The sequence below is a fragment of the Apostichopus japonicus genome, chromosome 19 (genome assembly GCF_037975245.1).
Source record: "Apostichopus japonicus isolate 1M-3 chromosome 19, ASM3797524v1, whole genome shotgun sequence".
In the NCBI taxonomy this organism is placed as follows: domain Eukaryota; kingdom Metazoa; phylum Echinodermata; class Holothuroidea; order Aspidochirotida; family Stichopodidae; genus Apostichopus; species Apostichopus japonicus.
Window position 1 is genome coordinate 1,165,512 of NC_092579.1, and position 21,730 is coordinate 1,187,241.

Sequence of the window (21,730 nt, forward strand, 5' to 3'; positions counted from 1 at the left end):
AAAAGATATTCTGTCGAAGTTGATTGCTTAGCAAAATTGCCGGAATTAACTGAACCTTTCAGACGAAAACCACAACCTTGTAGCATTTTGTATCGCTAAATTTGTCAAATTTTTGTGATATTTTGTAAATGCATCTGGCAACAGCAGAATGGATGATGTCATCAGGGCACCTCAGTCAAAAATGTCTTTGTTTTTTTTTCTTTACAATTTGTCGAACATTTATCCACAGCGGAAACGAATATTTGTACAAAACATATACATTTTGATGGAATTTTTAAGTACAGAGAGGTTTGACAGGGAATCAAACATTCTAAATTTACCCTACTGTGAGCCAACAACTTCCTGCCAGAGTATTTGAAAGTTAAGCAGTTCAAAATAGGTTTCGATTCAATCGCTCTATCTCTAGTTAGGAGTAAGATATTGAGATGAGGTTTCAATTGTCTGCCACTGGAATATCCCTTTAGGTACAGTGTTGAGATATGCCTACATGCACTGTACCTATCTGTACGAAGTTGGACTGGTGTGAAAATTGTTATCCTCATCACATGCGTACATTCCATCAAATTCAGAGTCTGTTGTGTGCCCCACGGGGCATTCATGTACTAATGTTGAGGATACCGAGATGTACAGTACTCATTCGCATGTGCCAGGTGTTGAACATACTGTTACCTCTATACCTGTGTTAAAGGCATTGAAGACTCGGCGCTCTGAATAAGTTAACTTTCTGTTGCTTGCAAGTGACGATTTGTTCGCTACAAAATGCAAACAGTAATGAAACGTGAAACCTTGTTATCTTTAGCTGGACCTGAGATGTCCATCCCTGTATCGTTTATACACTGTGCTGTGGGTATTGGCTGCAGCTGTATGTACTGACTGTACACTAGTGTCTTATTACTGACGGTAGCAAGCTGTGTGTGTATTTTCTGGTATTGATGGTGGTGTCTAACACTTCTGTTACACCTCATTGGAAACTAGGTCAGATTACCGGCATTAGACATTTCTTTTTGCGCGAGTCTTCACACCCTTTAAAGAGGTAGCTGTTTTCCAGCTTCCTGGTATTCTAAGTATTATAAATTGTATTAAGGGGATGATGAAGTCATTACATACATATGTACCAATGAAGTTATTCAATTACTATTCTATGAAGATTGTGTAAGTTTGCAATTATTACCTGATAGTACAGAACAGAATTTATTTTTAGTTCCTTTATATTTAATATATTGAATGAAAAGTTCACTTTCATAACCTTTTCTTTGTTGCAGGAAGTTGGCTACTGGTGACAACAAGAGATTTGAAAAGCTGGTTTATTCCATCATTCCTTTCCTTACAGCAAACTTGGACTCCAAAGGGTCAGAACCATTTGACTCACGAACAGTTCTTGCATCATCCATATATAATATCTTGGCAAGTTTGTGCTTTGGCAAACAGTAAGTTAACAATTTGCAGTTTTATCTAATGTAGAAATGTTTCTCTGTAGAGAAGGAAGCAGTTGCCACCAATGTAGTGCTTCTGTTGGTAAAGTTTTCATTAGGTTGCATACAAAGACTCTATTTTCTCTTCTTCACCTCATGCTAATACCCCCCCCCCCCCCCTCCCCCTTTGTGTTCTTTACTTGTGCTTTGAGTTATGTATCATTTCTTCAAAGTAAGCAACTGTGTGATAACTGGAAATATCCGTGCAAATAAGTAAGTTACTAATGTTGTTATACGTATAAGTAAAATAATTTGCCAAATAACATATCAAGTATTACGCAGTGGCAATATAAACTAGTAGGTGACTGAAACCCTGTTTCTTTTTTAATATAGATAGGAAAATCATATCATTGGTGATAATATTCTCTGGACTAGAAAATGAACAAAGGCATTGAGGTGAAAAAACCAAAAAAGCCGCAGAAGGTTGTGTTAACACTTAGAGTTTCACCGGCACTACATTCATGAATATAGAGTCTCAAATGAACTTTGACCTTGTATAATTATCATCTCATAACCTCAGATTTCGGTTTCGATGAAAATCTTAACCTTTACATTGATGATGGCATCGGTGTGTTTGTGACGCCCAACTTGAGTACAAGAAGCATATTGTTTTTTGTGGAGGTCAAAGGTCATTTGGGGTTACCAGGGGTCAAATTGTAAAAACCTTGTAAAAATGATATCTCAAGGAGGTAAGCTTGGGCAGATCTCATATCTAATATTTATGTGAATGACATTGAGTGCAAATAGCCTATAGTTTTCAGTGGAGTTAAAAGGTCATTTGGGGTCACCAGGGGTCAAAATTTTGAAAAACATTGTAAACAGGATATCTCAAGAAGAGAAGCTTGGGCAGACCTCATATTTATTGTGTAAAAGTACCACATTGAGTACATGAAGCCTATTGTTTTTGGTGGAGGTCAATGGTCATTTGGGGTCAACAAGAGTCAAATTGTGAAAACCTTGTAAACATGATTTTGCAAGAAGGGGAACCTTGGGCAGATTGCATATTTGGTATGTATTTGTACCACATTGAGTGTAAGAAGCCTAATGTTGTGGGCGGAGTTCAATGGTCGTTTGAGTTCAACAATGGTCAAATTGTGCATTGTACATTCTGGTAGTATTACTGACATGGTTCCCACAATAAGTATGATGTACACATACTTCTTTCAAGTTTATCATCAATAGACTAAAGGGGAATGATTAATCTGGTCTAGGATTTCAAAGGGTTACCCAAAATACTTATCTTAAGGATGTCTACCTATTGTTTTTTTTTTGTACACAGAATGTTGTTTGTGTATTTTGTGGGTAAAAAAGTTCGTTACGAGTAAATTAATTCTTGATTTTTAGCATTGCCTTCCATTTATTGAAATAAACTTTCTGTGATCTTAAAGATGTCTACCAATTTCTTGTGTGTGTTGGTATTTTTTGTATATAGTGGGTAAACAAAGTTTGTAATGAGTAAATTAATTCTTGACTTTAAACATTGCCTTCCATTTATTGAAATAAACTTTCTGTAATCTCCCTCGTTTTAGGTACAAATTTGATGATCCGGAACTTACTCGCTTGATGTACCTGAGTAAAGCAGGGAGTGATATTGCTGGAAGTGGTCTTCTAGCTGACTACATACCAATCTTCAAATATGTTCCTACCCCTGGTCAGACAAAACTGAAAGCTAATATTAAAGATTTCTTTAACTTGGTCAACAAGGAAGTGGATGAACACCGTGAGAAGTATGATGGGGGTATGTATATGTTGGTAGTAAAAAAAAAACAGGTGGGTGGGAGCAGTGGCAGAGCTACGGGTACTGGTCAAGGGGGGCGAGAATAGTCTGTAGGGGTGCTTTTGACACTATCTAAGCGGAGCGCCACCACAGGTTGGCGCGGAGCGTACAAAAAATTTTGAGTAAAGATACTTCCTAGATCGCCGGAAATGACCCTTTCCTGGCCTTGCTAATTTGCAGATAAACGAAGAATAAATAGGTGTCATCGCCAACAAAATGTGACCAATGTCAATAGGTACATGAGAGCGCAATAAAAAAAGTAAATAATCGCGAATAAGTAAAAAGTGGTAAAAAGCTGAAAGGGCGCCAGCAGTCCATTTGAGCCGTCAGGGGGGGCATTCGCCTCCCCTGACTATATGGACGCTCCGCCAATGGGTGGGAGGGCGGGGGGTAGAGGAGGGGGCAGTTAGCCAAGAGAGTCATTGTACTACTAAAAGAGCCCAGTCATTACACTGACCACAATTTTGTTCTCTGTGATTCCTTGAGCCTGTTCAAATAACATGCACAACTAATTGAGAGAAGGTATTTATATTGAACCCTTAGAATTTGTAATAAAGACAAAACCATAGCTCAAAAAGACGATTATAATGCACTTTATGTTACAGTTGTTTTTAATTCCCTGTTTGGCATTGGGAGTCTCTAACCCCTTCTATAAATTGAGTGCTTTCAATCAAAATTCTTGATATTTATGTTACACGTTAAGGAATTATCCAGGTTGTCATTAGATGATATCTTTGTATGACTTCAAGTGTGATGTGTGTTGAGTCGAGTGATGTCTTCAAGTGTGATGTGTGTGGAGTCGAGTGATGACTTCAAGTGTGATGTGTGTGGAGTCGAGTGATGTCTTCAAGTGTGATGTGTGTGGAGTCGAGTGATGTCTTCAAGTGTGATGTGTGTGTAGTCGAGTGATGACTTCAAGTGTGATGTGTGTGGAGTCGAGTGATGTCTTCAAGTGTGATGTGTGTGGAGTCGAGTGATGTCTTCAAGTGTGATGTGTGTGGAGTCGAGTGATGACTTCAAGTGTGATGTGTATGGAGTCGAGTGATGTCTTCCAGTGTGATGTGTGTGGAGTCGAGTGATGACTTCAAGTGTGATGTGTGTGGAGTCAAGTGATGTCTTCAAGTGTGATGTGTGTGGAGTCGAGTGATGACTTCAAGTGTGATGTGTGTGGAGTCAAGTGATGTCTTCAAGTGTGATGTGTGTGGAGTCAAGTGATGACTTCAAGTGTGATGTGTGTGGAGCCGAGTGATGACTTCAAGTGTGATGTGTGTGGAGCCGAGTGATGTCTTCATGTGATATCTTCAAGTTTCGCAAGATGTCTTCACATTTATCCTTCATGTGGTGTTAATTGATGTCTTCAAGTGGTACCTTCTATTTATGAAGATGTTTTCATGTTGTCTTAATAGGATGTCTGTGGTGTCAAGTGATGTCTTGAAGTGATATATTTGGTTTGCTGTCTTTAAAGTTATTTTTCCAGTAATCTGTGTAGTGTAAAGGGATGTCTTCAAGTGGTATCTTCTAGTTGTGAAGATGTTTTCATGTTGTCTTAATAGGATGTCTGTGGTGTCAAGTGATGTCTTGAAGTGATATATTTGGTTTGCTGTCTTTAAAGTTATTTTTCCAGTGATCTGTGTAGTGTATAGGGATGTCTTCAAGTGGTATCTTCTAGTTGTGAAGATGTTTTCATGTTGTCTTAATAGGATGTCTGTGGTGTCAAGTGATGTCTTGAAGTGATATATTTGGTTTGCTGTCTTTAAAGTTATTTTTCCAGTGATCTGTGTGGTGTTAAGGGATGTCAAGTGGTATCTTCTAGTTATGAAGATGTTTTCATGTTGTCCTAATAGGATGTCTGTGGTGTCAAGTGATGTCTTGAAGTGATGTATTTGGTTTGCTGTCTTTAAAGTTATTTTTTCCAGTGATCTGTGTAGTGTATAGGGATGTCTTTAAGTGGTACCTTCTATTAATGAAGATGTTTTCATGTTGTCTTAATAGGATGTCTGTGGTGTCAAGTGATGTCTTGAAGTGATACATTTGGTTTGCTGTCTTTAAAGTTATTTTTCCAGTAATCTGTGTAGTGTAAAGGGATGTCTTCAAGTGGTATCTTCTAGTTGTGAAGATGTTTTCATGTTGTCTTAATAGGATGTCTGTGGTGTCAAGTGATGTCTTGAAGTGATATATTTGGTTTGCTGTCTTTAAAGTTATTTTTCCAGTGATCTGTGTGGTGTATAGGGATGTCTTCAAGTGGTATCTTCTATTTATGAAGATGTTTTCATGTTGTCCTAATAGGATGTCTGTGGTGTCAAGTGATGTCTTGAAGTGATGTATTTGGTTTGCTGTCTTTAAAGTTATTTTTCCAGTGATCTGTGTAGTGTTAAGGGATGTCTTCAAGTGGTATCTTCTAGTTGTGAAGATGTTTTCATGTTGTCCTAATAGGATGTCTGTGGTGTCAAGTGATGTCTTGAAGTGATGTATTTGGTTTGCTGTCTTTAAAGTTATTTTTCCAGTGATCTGTGTAGTGTATAGGGATGTCTTCAAGTGGTATCTTCTAGTTGTGAAGATGTTTTCATGTTGTCTTAATAGGATGTCTGTGGTGTCAAGTGATGTCTTGAAGTGATGTATTTGGTTTGCTGTCTTTAAAGTTATTTTTTCCAGTGATCTGTGTAGTGTATAGGGATGTCTTTAAGTGGTACCTTCTATTAATGAAGATGTTTTCATGTTGTCTTAATAGGATGTCTGTGGTGTCAAGTGATGTCTTGGAGTGATGCATTTGGTTTGCTGTCTTTAAAGTTATTTTTCCAGTGATCTGTGTAGTGCAGTGGTTTTCAACCTTGGGCTCGCGGGCCCATTTGGGCCCGCGAAGCCGATTTTGTGGGCTCGCGAGCATTGCCCCAGTAATGATTAAAAATTGTGGCATTTTTGGGGGCTGGTGGCGAAGGCAATGATGATGTTTCTTAGGAAGCCTCTTCGATGAAACCTTGTACAACGGGTAAAATTTACTCAACCCTAACCCTATAAGACTAGTAGAAGAGAATTCGGTGACTCCCACCAACCACTGCACACTACGTATTACGTATTTACCAAGGTTATGATGTGTGGAAGCCTTGCTCAATCAAACCCAGCTCTTCCCAGTGCACGCAGCAAGTATTGCGCGATTTCTATAGAGAGCCGAAGCCTTGAGGTCATCACGTACGCTTACCCCACGTAATGGAGGTGCACTGGGTGCTCTCGCAATGGTAGAAAATGACTTTCAAAGTCGCCGTAGCGTGGGCTTAGCATAGGCGCAAATGTTTGATTGGAACGCGAGTGGGCGGGGCGATAGGAGAATGACGTCACACTTCGGCTTTCTTTACAGGCAGTGAAAGCAATGCCTAACAGGCGCTGCTGACTGTTGTGTGCTAATACCACAGACCTTGGCGTGTGTTTTAGTTAGCAGTCCCTGGTATGACACTATCACAAACACAACAAACCCTGTGCCATGCACATGATCAGTCGTGAAGGATACTGTACACAAGTGAAAATTTAGCGAACGCAATGGGACCTACGCGAATCAGAGGATATCATGAGGAATACCTCAACATCGGATTCACCTATATATCGGACAAAGGTGTTATCAAACCTCAGTGTGTTGTTTGCGGAAAGGTTTTATCGGCGGCAAGTATGAAGAAACCAAATCTTCAGCGACACTTTACTACTGAACACCCACAACTTGCTGACAAAGACCGCGCCTATTTCGAGAGGAAAAGGCAAAATTTGAATACACAGAAGTTGGACTGCACTGGTGGAGTCTATCGCCGAAATGCGGCACTGCTGGAAGCTTCATTTGTCATTGCATACCAGGTAGCCAAGAAAAAGAAACCTCACACCATAGCCGAGGAATTGGTGATGCCCTGTATGAAAGAGGTTGTGCGGATACTTATCGGGCCAGACCAGGCGAAATTATTGAATGGAGTTTCCGTTTCTGACAATACTGTTCAGCGACGAATCGTGGATCTGTCCAAAGATATTGAAAAACGTGTGATTGCGGAGATCAAAAGTTCGCCATTCTACTCAATAGCATCCGATGAATCTACGGATGTCGCGTCCTTGAGTCAACTGATGGTATGGGTGCGTTATGTGGTCAAAGACGGTTTTAAAGACGAACCACTGTTTTGCTCCCCACTTGAGTTGACTACAACCGGTGCCGATGTGTTTTTGGCGATTCAGACATACATCAACGAGAATGGAATCGGATTTGACAAACTCGTTGGGAGTTGCACCGACGGCGCCCCTGCCATGTTGGGTAGCCGGTCCGGTTTTCAGACGCGCCTGAAAGAAGTGGCACCGCAAGTGAAGACTACTCACTGCATGCTTCACCGCCAGGCATTGGCTTCCAAAACACTCCCGCAACAGATGAAGAATGTATTGGATCAGGCGGTTAAAATTGTGAACGCTGTGAAGAAAAGTCCGCTCAATACTCGCCTGTTCAGGAAACTGTGTGAAGAGATGGACGCACAGTTTTCCAACCTGCTTTACCATACTGAGGTGAGGTGGTTATCCCGTGGGAAAGTGCTCATGCGACTTTTTGACCTCAGGAATGAAGTCGCTGAATTTCTACCAAGAGTAGGCAAACGTGACTTGGCGGCACATCTGTCAGATGACGTGTGGTTGGCTAACCTATGCTACTTGACAGACATATTCGAGCGCTTGAATATCCTCAACCCATCGCTCCAAGGTAGAAAACCAAACGTCTTGGACTTTCACGACAAACTGCGCGGATTCATGGATTTGCTGGACATCCTTATTTCCAGAGTTAGAGCTGATCGATTCACGAGCTTCCCTCGACTGAATGAGTTCCTCGAGCAGACTGAGACAATTGGAAGGATTCCTGGCATTGACGAACATTTGGAATCACTGAAGTCTGAGTTGCGGCGCTATTTTCCAGAAGTTGATCCAGAGAAATTTGATCTGGTGCGGAATCCATTTCTCGTTAGATCAGCAACGATGGACGATAACGAGCAGGCCCAAGAAGAACTTGTCCTCTTGAAAAACGATTCGGCCGCAGAACAACCGTTCAACAGCCGGCCACTATCCAATTTCTGGTGTTTAATGCGCCAGGAGTAGCCGGTTTTGTCTGCCATCGCAATCAAAACTCTGTTGCCGTATCCTTCTACATACCTATGCGAAGACTCATTCTCCACAATGGCCGCGATGAAAACGAAACAAAGAAACCGCTTGGATATTGGTGCAGATATGCGTGTTTTGCTATCTGAGACTGAGCCGGACATACAAAGACTCGTTGCCGAAAAGCAGGCCCAGCCATCCCACTGAAATATCCCAGACTTTTCAGTGTCATACCTCAGTTTTCAATATTCGAATGCAAGTAGGCCTATTGTTTCAAGTAATATGCCATCAATTACTGTCTTATCGAGACGTCACCTGTCCCCATTAATGAAGGATCCTACTACAGCCCTTTCCTTCGAATTATCGCAATTTTTACAAGTGTAGACAAATATGATCCACTTTTTTTCTTCGGATCTTTGACCTATTCTACCTCGAATATGAGCAATAATTGGAATAACTTATACAGCGTGATATCTATACAGTCCGACACTTCTATCAGTTCTCCCGTTCTATTGTCAATACACAAAGTATTATTACGTTCTCTTTATTTCTTAATTTGTTTTCAATAAATAGAAATTACCTCACCGATTCGAAATATATCTCCTTTAATACTACTGGGCCTCATATGCACACGTCAAACGGTTTTGCTGCTTTTTTATTGCATTGTTCATCTCCATTTTTCTGCATTATTCTGATAGTGATAACGGTCACACGTTTCTTATAAAACCAGTGTACCATTGAGGGTTGCAAGAAATCTTTGAGATAGTCTCTAATTGGGCAGTACCTGTCATCTGATCACGGAGGAACATTCATAGCTCCGATTGAGTCCCCGGGTCCCTTGTGTCAAGAATACTCTAATAAACGCTGTAAAATTGATTTTATGAAGTTGATAACTTTGCAGGGTAGGGTATGGGCTCGCGAGGACGGCTCGGAAGACGAATTGGGCTCGTGATCGAAAAAAGGTTGAAAACCAAGGGTGTAGTGTAAAGGGATGTCTTCAAGTGGTATCTTCTAGTTGTGAAGATGTTTTCATGTTGTCTTAATAGGATGTCTGCGGCGTCACGTGATGTCTTCACGTGATGTTTTCAAGTTGACGTGATATCATCTAAGTTGTTTTTGAGGGATTTACAAATGACACATTTATATTTCTCCAATTTACACAGGTGAACCGAAAGATTTCATAGAGATGCTCTTTCAGTCTCGACAAGAAATCAAAAATGAAGGCAAAGAAGACATGAGTTTGATAACAGAGGCTCATATCAGACAGACAATGGTAGATATATTTGGAGGTAAGGATCTCCAATTATAAATGTTTCCTTTTAAGAGTAAGAATATTCATGGAAGGACTAGGCAGAGGAGGCAGGTAGAGATTAATCTTCCTGTTGGTTTGTCTTGGTCCCCATCTTTCATTCTAACATGATTGCCTTCCCTCTATCTTCTTTCTCCTTCAATTTCCAACTGGAGAGGTTTTCTCTTAGTCCATAGTTATGGAATGGAAACAATGTTAGCCTGCTATAAATCTAACATTATTCTACAGAACAGTTGCAGTAAAAATGGTTTTTTGAATTGTCTGAATTTTTGTAGATATTACCATAATGTCAATTGCTGTATAAACATTGCATCCAATTTTTTTGACTCACTGAACCATGTGTGACTCATCAGTTAGTATTTTAACTGAAATTTGGATATCTATGAAATGTGTATATTATTTGAAAAGCAGCTGTATAGACTCAGCACTTTGTGTAAACTGTTTACCTTCTTTTAAGGGGGGGGGGAAGGGAGGGGGTAATATATATATGTTCTCATATTCTTAAAGTAAAACCACAAAAAACAAGGAATAACAAAAACACAATATTAAAATCAATCTATCAATTGCTATTCATCATTTAGATGTTGTCAGATGCTATTTAATGTACATTAAAAATTCTTATCCAGTGAAGTAGGCAAAAGTTTTATTTAGAAATAGATAGATTTGGTATTTTGTGTCTTGTAAATCTTCTCAACGACTTCATTTCCTTGACATTTCAGGAGGTACGGATACGTCCATTTTTACCTTACAATGGTGTGCTGGACTGATGGTGCAATATCCAGAGGTGCAAGCCAAAGTAGCCGAAGAAGTGGATCGTGTCGTGGGAAGAGATAGGCTGCCCTCACTTGATGACCGTGAGGAGCTAGTATACACCACAGCGACCCTGTACGAGGTTATGCGGTACAGTACCTTAGTTCCATTAGCCGTGCCGCATGCTACATCGGCAGATGTGGAGCTTGGTAAGTGTCATTGCCAATTATGTAACAACTAGATAGCGGCTTGGCAGGAGAATAAATTGATGATGATGTTGGCTCCTCAGTGCATGCCTCAGTGTTATTATTAATCCATACATTCTAATAAATCGACCTAACCATGTTTTATCCTAATTTCAGTTAAAGAATTGATTGCCCTTTCGTGACCTTCCAAACCATTTGTCCTTGACAAGTTTGTAATGTAATCATGCTAAGTAGTCTAGCGGTAGTCTAGTCTTTAGCCACTTGCATTCAAGGGCCTAAGATTTTTAAAGTTTCACTTCTCAAAACTTTAAAGAAGTGGTAAAAACATCCAACCTGCACTGGTAGCAGTGTTTCTGATGGTCTAAAGCATATCAAAAAATGTTGTCCTTTGTAAGTTCCAGCTATGCTAATCAGGAATTGCTATATGCTATCGATAGGACAGCACAATATGTGACTTCATACCCTCTCAGTAAAAGATAGATTTGCTTTCAATGCTTTAAAATGTTCATCAGATTTATATATGCCTTTCTACAGCAGTGATATATATCTTCACATTAGCACACACGCCAATGGACATAGATGTATCATATAGGCCATAGATATTTCCGTCCAAAAATCTTCACATCTGGTGACCCTTTTGGCATTCCATGCTTACTGATTGCTTCACAGGTATATGTCTTCTGTTTTTCTGTTAATTCGTAGGTGGTTATACCATCCCTAAAGATACTTGGGTTTTAGTGAACATCTACTCCATGCACTATGATGAAAAACTCTGGGACGACCCTAAAAAATTCACACCAGGTAATTTTTGTGAGCTATATATATTTATATATATATGTATATATATATAAATATATATAGTTATGAATGCGGGCATATGTTTACATTCGTGGGTGGTAGCTGGGGCCTATGTGTACCTTGGGCATCTGTTTACCAACTTCTTGGTAAACATAAGTCTGAGACATTACCAATTCAAATATCGTGCGTTGTGTAAACAAATTTCACTTCGAATGTAGACAACATGATGGTATTTATCAGAAATTAACTTAGAATTAATTGTATGTTCTTGCGATAAAGAGCATTTTCAGTGCAAATCTGAGCCTCACTCAACAGTGTATATAACGTTATTTTCGCATACGGTGTATGTAGGATATATGTTAACCTCAACTTTCCGCTCAATATACGGGAAAACTAGGATATATATATCAGCGACATCCCGAATTTGTATTAAAGACACATGATTGCTATTCTTGGTGAAATTTGGAATATTCTGGATGTAAAATAACGAAAATTGGCAATTTTAGACCATCGCAGTACAAGACTTGTAACGACATGGCGCCATCAACTGTTTAGACACAGCACAGACGTATACACTGTTCGTACGTACGCGAAGTAGGCTACGACTGTTGTACACATCCTGTATATCATCCAGCAACGTAAGTATCTCATTTTAGCTGTAATTTTATCGGTGAAAGACTACCGATAAGGTGCTCACTTGAAACCAAGGCTTACGCATTGCCTGAATATCCAATATACTTTATGTGAAACTTGTCGCCACTAACAGCAGTATTATTGGATGGAAATTGTGCATATTAGCCGGTTGTATGGCATACTGTACCTTAGGCAAGCCTAAGCTAGGTACTATAGGGTAGGAGGTATCGAGTGTGCCGAGCCGAACAAGTACCTATCTCATTCATTAGGCTACTTGTTATTTGAAGGTCATGAGTAGGGGGCTTTGGGGCTTCCTTGCTGTTCTAAAGAATTGTAGCCTAAATTTACGTGTTACTACTACTAGTATCATGGTGGGATAATTGACGCACTTCAGCCTATAGGATTTGATCAACGATGTCCATTACTGTATATCAAGGAAAAATCCAAATCATTAACTGTATGTGTTTTTCATATGTGTAGTTCCTCAGAAATGTAATGATCTCTAAATATTTAGGGTTCTGTGCTTATGCACTGTACAATTGAGCAGAATTTGACCTCAAAATGTCTGCCGTGTCAAGTTCTTTCATGGCCGTGGCTATTCTTACGACGAGTCGTAACAATTATTTATAAACTATTCTTACGACAAAGGCAAATTCAAGTGCAGTAAAGTAAATAAAGCAACTGCCATGTAGTAGGGGTAACCCTAACCCTAAACCTCAATCCTAACCCTTACCCTAACCGCAAATATTGTTACTCCTCGTCGTAAAAATAGTACTCCTGGTCATGAAAATAGCAACTGCGCATGCGTAGTCGGAAATTATTCTTACAACTAGTCGTAAGAATAGCCACTTTGTTCTTTCATACCCCTAAATTGACACATTTGTTGATAAGCTAACTGTAGTGTAGTGTAGTGAGGCCTTAGTATACATCAATTGACTTTGTATGCAGTTTGCTATGCTCTGAGCCTCTAAGCTCAGACAGGTCAGGTCCCAGAGATAAGTGGTATCATATTGAGGTAATGTTGGTTATTTTTAGGGTGTAAGATTCCAAATGACCAAGAAACATGCAAAACTGGGTGGAGGGTGTTAAAAGCTTAAGAAAAACCACAATTTGGTCAGCAAATAGCTGAAATGGATTCAAGCTGATGAAATATGTAATTCTGCTACACTGCAAAATGTTTAGGTGGCCTGCTGTATCGTTGCTAGTAATATTTGAAGGTGTGTCAATTACGAGGGTGCGTCAATCATGAAGCCTTTACTATACTACAGTTAGTTACTACTGCACGAGTAATGTATTAAATGGTGATACCTAGTACTAGGTACTGCAGTACTGGTAGTCCTACAACTTACAAACTACGTGTAGGCTAATCAATCGCAAATTCAACTAATTCAATGCATCCTCACTAAGAAAGTAAGTATCACATTTATCATGCTGGCAAATCAAAGCAGCTGTCACCACTGCCATTACCACTCAACAATTTGAACAATAAAGTACTACCGTGGTATTGGCCATTTTCTTTGAATAAAGGACCCAAGGAGTTCTCAATCATCATATTTTTCTGATGAAATGCAATTGGTTTTTGATTTGTTAGTGCAATGTGAATTGTGTAATTTCAATTGAACAATGCTTTGATAGGGAAATATTGGAAGGTTTGGCTGTCAATAAATTTGAGCTTAGGCTGGACAATTGTTTAATCAAAATCTTCATGACTTATGGAAGTGGATTGACTTCATTTTAGTCCATATAAGATTGTATATTCAATCAACAGGGAACATAATGAGAATGCTCACGCTTCAACCTACCTTTTGGAGATAAAGCCCACCAGCCTGCTATGCTTGACTAGTCTAGAATTTTTTACTCATTTATGGCCAGACACAATTGTTCAAATAGTGCAGATTAGAGAAGGGTGTCTTTGAACTCAGTCACATCTATGTATAATACTCATAGAGTAACATAACATATCCTAGGCCTATACTGTTACTTTAGTCTTAGAAGAGTTGTGACCATCCATCTTACACCTATTTTGTATTTCAGACCTGTAGATGAAGTTATGTCCAAGATTAAGAAAAACTAGCCATTTGCAGGCAGCTATTAACTACTGCAAAGAGAAAACAGATCACACTTCATTGACATCTTGTTGGATAGATGACAAAATAGGTATAGTACATTGTTAAATTTTGTATCTTTTCCAGTTAAACTTAGTACAAAGCATTTTGTCAGAGTTTATATGTAACTTAAAGTGTGCTTGCTGTATTCCAAGTTCCAACATTCAACATGCCAACTCTACAAGAGATAATGCTCAAGCCAAGCTAGACATGATCTGAACCTCTCAGAATCAATCAGTTTAACAACATTTATTTTTTCATCGTCTTTGCAAACTGAACTGTACCAGAAGAACACATACTAGTGAAAAACATAAGAAGAATGATGTATATATTTCCAGGCTAATTTGAAGTCAGAGCTTTTTTTTTTAACTTCTACAGTCTACAGCTAGAATGTAATCTCATAAGCTTTTAAAGTGATAGCATGCTTAATATGGGGCCAGTAAGTACAGATCTTTAAGATACAATTAGTTGATTTGTTGCAGTTTCTGTGATCATGGGAGATGTATACGTCTCACATCTCAATTGCTACACATACCAATTTTCTTGCAAAATTTTTAGATTTTGTGTCATGTTATTATACAGAAAAGGTCTTGATCCGGCTGCAATAGTCTCTTTAAAGCTTTGATATGAGATTGATATAAACTAGTGTTTGCACAAGTAACCCAAGTACCCGCCCAACTGATTGCTACCTGGTTCCGAACATACTACCCGGTTCCGACGTAAAATGTAAAGTTATATTTTTGTACAAAATGTATAAGTTTGTTCAGGAAACCTATTGCCGCATTGTGTTTAATGTTTGCCACAATGCCCCCGAAAAATAAATTACAGTTACTGTAGAAATGTTGATACGACTCGAATCCATAGTCACCATAGTCACAAGCTGCTACTGTATTTCATCAGTAAACACGTCTGATTCTTCAAGAATTGATGTATGTTACGCCTAATGTTCAGTTGTAACATAAGAACAGGCCTCGGAATATGGCCAATATATTTACTCAAAGTAATGATGCACAAGTAAGTGCAAACTTCCCAAGTTAAAAAGCAACATTGGAGTAGTTTTTAGTTGTTATGATTTTTTTATGTTATGTTCTGTCTGGTAATGTTCTACAGTAATTCTAGAGAAGTTACCACAGTACCGTTAGGTACCTGAACCTCCCCCCCCCCCCTTCTCCTTCATATCTCTACTTACATCAATTCTTTAAAGTGCATTGAATTTCATTTATATTAAAATCAGTTGAGGAGTATTTGTTTCTCTTTAGCAGCCAGAGAATGAGGAAGAAGCTACAGACAGTGATGTCAGAGATAACTCTGTAGTACCCGTAAGTTTTTGTTGCACTTGTTTTCCATTCTGTTGTTTCGGACAAATTTGTTTATAAGTCAGGTAAGTTGCAGACATTTATGGATATGATTGCACCTGCACTAGCTCTTTTTACCACACAGAAAAGTGATACTCTGATAAGCCCTTTCTCTGGAGAGTTAAGACTTTGTATTTCTGTGGAGGTGTGAGTGTGTGGGGGGGGGGGGGATAGCATGGGATTGGCTGGTAATCAGTTTGTTCATGGCTGAGTGCCTGAATTTCTTGCTGTCAAAAGTTCTTGCAGTCAAAAGTTTGCTGACTACTGGTTTAAGTACACTGGTTTGAAACCACAAACCTATTTCATATAAAATACACTTATATTTAGTGTTGCCCTTTATTTAAAATACTCTTTCATTATACTTCATTCAAATCTACAAAATGAAATTTCTTCCAGGCAGCGACCAATGACAGTTCCAGCCTGGAAAACATGTCCTTTTGTGGCCTTTTGAAGGTAATCCTTCTGCTTTATTGATCATCTAAGAAAGATTCATCAATAGAAATTAAGGCTGTGTAAAACAGAGCAATATAAATCATGCTCATCTAATCAATACTGTAGTTCGTTTAACAGCCTTTACTGTACATTAACTTTGACAAAGGCTTGCTTTTATTTTACAGTATTGATTGATTGTTTACTTGGTTGATTAGTTGGTTATGTTTGATTATTTAAATATCTATTTTTATTGCAACCCCATTAAAAGAAAACATTTAATAAAATGGATAAATCTAGGACTATGTCAATGTGTTAAAACTATAAGATATCTCTTTGCAATTGCAATGCACGAAAGCAAATTGCAAAAGCATGTGTCAATTGAGCAATAGGATCTATGGTACATGACCCTAACCTGCTAGGATCACCTTAAATAAACTTAATGTTGACATTGTAATAATGTGTCAGAACTCATACATGCTTGCTTCATATGTTATTCCATACAGATAGCAATTATCCCCTACTCATAACTTAAAGTTAAACCAGTCCATGATGAAATGTTGAAAGGAATAATATATCCTAAAGTATTCACTAGAAAGCGGACAAGTCAATACCAAATAAATTGGAAAAGGCAAAAAGAGTACTGCATAGAATCCAATATTAAAGCACTACAGTGAGGTTGATCTGTATACATCTTATTGCCATTTATGCATTTGGGACTTTTAGTGGGTAAACTTCATGTTCATTGTGTATCTGTAAATGTTTGTTCATTCATTCAATAACTTTAAGAAATTGTGTATGCCCAGTTAGAATACTCACTCTAAAACCACATTGAGAGTTGCCTCCTCTGTTGATTGCCTAATTTTGTTACTGCAGGCAATACTGCATGTGCAGAGGTTAACATTGATCCCTTTTGACCCTGTTTGTAATGGGGAGAAACATTGGGGCTGTGAAAAATTATCCCTTGGCTTCTGTTTTGCAACAAATGGCAAGGGGATGGGGAATTTCTTGTCCTGTATTGCTCTGTACGTACATTAAGGTCAAAAATAGCAGTGCTAGACAGTTCACTATTAATATAGCATACTTAATAATGTTACCCCACTCCAAAACATCTCCCCCTTTCTCTTCAATCTCGACCCTACCCCTCCTCTAAACCTGTTAAGCAGACCCAATGCAAGATAACATTGAAAGTTTCCTCCCTTTTAGATTGCCTTATTATGTTATTGATAACTTTCAATTATGAAGAGGTAAACATAGACCCCAATTATCCATATTTGCAATGGGCCACAGGGATTTATTGTATGTATGTATGTATGTATGTATGTATGTATGTATGTATGTATGTATGTATGTATGTATGTATGTATGTATGTATGTATGTATGCGTGTGTGTGTGTGTGTGTGTGTGTGTATGTATGTATGTATGTATGTATGTATGTATGTATGTATGTATGTATGTATGTATGTATGTATGTATGTATGTGTAGTGATCTTCCCGCAAGCAGGAACTCGCTAAAGAAGCCATGGAGGCTTATAGACTCGCAAGCTGACCGTAGCCAATCTCTCGGCACACATCCATTTAACGTCCATGTCGGGAAGTTGTTATTGAACAACACCCTTGCCAGACGACACACATTGCTGTCGGCGGGGAATCGAACCGGGGATCTCATGACTGGGAGACGCTGGCGTTAACCACTAGGCTATACACTCCGCCTGGCTATCAAATTTTCTATTTGATGGGCTATCAAATATTCCCCCAGCTGGCTACCATCTGGAAGCTAAGGGTAGATTTCTTGGTGGTCCTGATTTATCCCCCCCCCTTATCCTCCCCTCCTTGTTTGGCTAAACTACAGGATATATCCCTACCCTACTTTTCTTCTTTTTATTATCTAACCGATTAATTTCACGGTAGTATTCTTAGATATACTTCCCAATATACCTTTGCCTATATGTAATAATGTTCACCTACTCCCAAATATCTTTGTCACATTTTTCCTTTAATCTCTACCCTCACCCATTCCCCATGCCCTCGTATGCATGAAACGATGTAAAATCAAATTGAGAGGTGCTTCCTTTATTGATTGTCTAATTTTGATAACTGCAATACTCAATGTGTATAGGTTAACATAGACCCTATTTAAACTGTTTCCAACGGAAGGATCCGAGGGGGGGGGTGATCATTGGGGCTCTGAAGTGTACCCCCAGCTGGCTTCCATCTGGAAGCTGAGGGTAGACTTCTTGGTGGTCCTGATTATGTTTTTAAGTCTTCCCTGTGGATGCTCTGCCTCCCCCCCCCCCCCCCCCTTGTTTGTCCAAGCTACTGGGCGTATTCCTGCCCTGTTCTTTTCTACCTAAGGGATGAACAAATGTCAGCGGTATTGTTTAAAAAACCTGTTATACCTTCCATCTGGAAGCTAAGGGATGACTTCTTGGCAGTCCTGATCCCCGTTTGATCCCCTTCCTTTTGATAAGCTACTGGGTATATCCTCTGCCCTCCTTTTTTGTTGCCTGGCTAATAAATTAATTTCAAAGGTGGTATTCCTATATACTTACTAATACCTTTGCCTATATGTACTTAAGTTATCCCAACCCAATATATTTCTCTTGATCACTCTTAATGTATAGAGGTTAAAGATGTATAGGCCCCTAACTAAATGCTATACTTGCTATATGATTTCAAACTGCACTTTTCCTGGAGGCATTACCCTCTAAACTTTTCCCATAATGCTAAATAAGCAAAGAAGATGGCTGGATGTCCCAGTGAGGTAAATTACCTTCAGGGTGGTAATATGAAGAGTATAAAAATTATGACCATATGCAATGGACCATATTTGAAAATTTTGCATATTTGGGGTCAATACAGCATACCTTTAACATAGACCCTTTTTACCCTGTTTGCAATGGGAGAATCATTCAGGGGCCGGGCTGTAAAACATTTCCGTTCTGTCTTGAAGCTAAGGATGTTAGGGGGGGGGGGGGTTTGTTGGAGTTGCCTGGACCTCCATTGCTTTGGCTATCCTGTACTTTGAGGTTAAAGGTAGCAATAGTAGTATTTCATTTATGTACTATTTTAACCCACGTTAAAGAACCCTCCCACTTTCTGTTCAATTCCTACATTTACCATCATCTACTCCTGGTATGTATTGAACCAATGCCAAATCACATTGAGAGATAACTCCCTTATTGATTTTGTAATTTTGTTACTTTCACACAAAATATTGTATACCTTGAAACTTTTGCTATAACCTGTATAGGTTTAGTATACACCCCATTGAAGGGTAGGCGGAATGGTGATGGCAAATGGGCTGTAAATTTGTATCTCTTGGCTTCCACTTCAGCTGAAGGGATGTACATACCACATAGTATATGTCCCACCTATTTTCTCTTGCTATAAGAATTTGACTCTCCTGTGCAAAAAAAAAATGCAATGACTCTCTGTAGAGTAAGCAATTACCCTGACATGTCACACAATTGAATAGAAGCATGCTGATAACAGCTAATCATATATGGTGTAAAATAGTTTTTGAATAATCTACCATTTGATTTTAAAATGTTGTATATAGGACTTTTGACATCATATACTATTTTAATTGTACATGATTTCATCTCATTCAGCTAGTTATGATCTTCCTGATCTTCCAAAATTATGATGTGTTGGATATTTGTTTTGCAGAAACACACACAAACTGACTGCAACAACAAGACAGATGGAAAATATTCAGTCTCTGAATCAGATGAGGATGGTGAGTTTGACTGTTTCTCCACAGGATTGTCCTTAGCCGGCTAACTAAATGTAGTACCTTGTAAATTTCCAGCTAACTGCACTCTGCTTGCTTTTATGTCATCTTTATGTTACTGTACAATAAACCACATATAAAAAAGTGAGGTATATGACTAGAACAGAACAACTGTTGAAGATATAATCTTATAGGTCATACTGCTGTATTGGCCCCAAATATAGCATGCTACCGCAAAAAAAAGTTTCCTACAATTATGTAATCCACCTGCCATGGTCGTAAAATGACCTCATTTTAACAGTTAGCCTGCACTGCCTGGCACATATCTTTCCTTGTATCAGAATCTTTGTGTATAGACACTGTCTTGTAAACTACACTGTCGACATATAACGATATATTACCACACAGTGTTTACACGAAGAACCTCACAGTGTCAAGCTGTGCAGACTACTTCATAGTGACCATCATCGAGGTAAATGAATCTTGAGAAACTATCACACAGTAAATACGCGCGTACGCACATACCATGCATGGAGGGTCATGTAATGTGTTCCAGGGTGGTACTAATATATTACTCTCCCCATTACGCATGATGATTTCACCCAACTAGTACGTAAATGTGTACGCGTGCTTAGAGCAGCAGACGACACCCGTTACCTAGCAATAACCGTGCATGTAGCCTAACGTGATAGCTATATTCCCGTCGAGAAGCATTAGGCTCTGTCCCATGGAGAATTCCATGGTTGCACTGAACTAAACATTTCCCCACAGCAACACGTCCAGTTCAACAATCCTTTTCGACAACAAATCGTTCTTGATAATACAATTCAGACATCGACATTTCCCGCTGCAAGCCCAATGTATCTGTACTTGTTCTGTGCCGGCATGTCTAACGTTAGCATATTAGCTATGAAGTACCAGTACCTTCTTATGCCGGTAGTTCCCATGTCCGAACCGACAAATCTTTCACGAAGTCACTAACACTATTCTCGAACTGCTACAGAGAAATATCAGTTTGGTACCACCCTGGAACACATCACATGACCCTCCATGCATGGTACGCGCGTGCCCAATTGACATGAATCCTCCAGATTCATTTACCTCGATGGTGACCATCAGTGAAGGTGGCAGGTTGATAACATAATTACGAAACTTTCCTAGCTATTGCGTGCTATAATTGGTCACAACACAACAGATTTTGCAATGTAGCATTTACACATACTGAAATACAAACTTTTCTTACTTTGGTAATAAACTGGAAACAACAATTAAGGCTATTTAGGGACCATTTTCATCTAAAGGCTAGAGGGTTCAGTTGAAATTCAAGGCCAAAGTCTGAAAACCTCAAGTAGCAGTGGGTACATTGTTTAGATATTAACTCTTTATCTTTAGACATTGATCAATTTATAAAGAAGAATTCCACTCAAAAACTTGCCTGAATTCATCCTTTCATATACAAATTTAGTCAGACTATAATCAAGCATTCACATTTAAGCATGTCCGATATGAGGAGAAGAAAGAGCATGGGGAAATTCATCCTCATCACAGTAAGCTGGTCAACCATTAATACTCATTTACATAAGGACAAGCACAATCTGTAGGCATACATGACACTTAAAGAGGGGGTGAAATGGACAGATTTATGAATCATCATTTTATATACACTCGTAGCTTTCCAAATATACACAATTTGTGTCAAACAAAGCTTGCATCCTCCAGGAATAAACAATCAAAAATTCTCGGGCAATAAAATCTTTCCAAAAAATTGTTGTATATATGGTCGAGGAACCCAGATCACTTCCGAGACGCTTTTTTTACATTCTTAAACTTCTGAGTACACACAACATTACACTGTTGCAGTGCTCTATAGTAATTGAGATTAGGTGACTGGCGTTGTGTTATGATTTTAACGTAACAATTGGATGATACAACTTACACAGGCTAGCCTGTTATAGAACGTCTATTAGTTAGGTCTAGACCCATGTTACTACTACTAGTACTATAGGGTTGCACTTGCACTGTAAGTAACACAATTTCTAGAAGATTTGCTACTATGTTA

General features: G+C 38.9%; 2 protein-coding genes across 11 annotated transcripts in view; one reads left to right on the forward strand and one right to left on the reverse strand.

Moving 5' to 3' along the window:
* LOC139960153 (alpha-L-fucosidase-like) overlaps positions 1–21,730 on the reverse strand; it is a 111,765-nt gene that overhangs the window by 46,987 nt on the left and 43,048 nt on the right. The gene's annotated exons all lie outside the window — the stretch shown is intronic.
* LOC139960151 (steroid 17-alpha-hydroxylase/17,20 lyase-like) overlaps positions 1–21,730 on the forward strand; it is a 50,546-nt gene that overhangs the window by 7,377 nt on the left and 21,439 nt on the right. For 2 of the 10 annotated variants that reach the window (XR_011790406.1, XR_011790404.1), the window contains exons 5-13: positions 1,263–1,427; positions 3,002–3,210; positions 9,513–9,638; positions 10,378–10,617; positions 11,317–11,415; positions 14,080–14,202; positions 15,413–15,469; positions 15,902–15,958; positions 19,608–19,677. Coding sequence is in view for 2 of the 10 variants with exons in the window: in XM_071958304.1 (XP_071814405.1) it covers positions 1,263–1,427; positions 3,002–3,210; positions 9,513–9,638; positions 10,378–10,617; positions 11,317–11,415 (839 nt within the window). In the remaining 8 variants the exon portion in view is untranslated. Of the gene's footprint in view, positions 1–1,262; positions 1,428–3,001; positions 3,211–9,512; positions 9,639–10,377; positions 10,618–11,316; positions 11,416–14,079; positions 14,203–14,732; positions 14,877–15,409; positions 15,532–15,901; positions 15,959–19,607; positions 19,678–21,730 lie in introns of all 10 variants that reach the window. The other 8 variants (XM_071958304.1, XM_071958303.1, XR_011790407.1 and 5 more) reach the window with 7 other exon arrangements.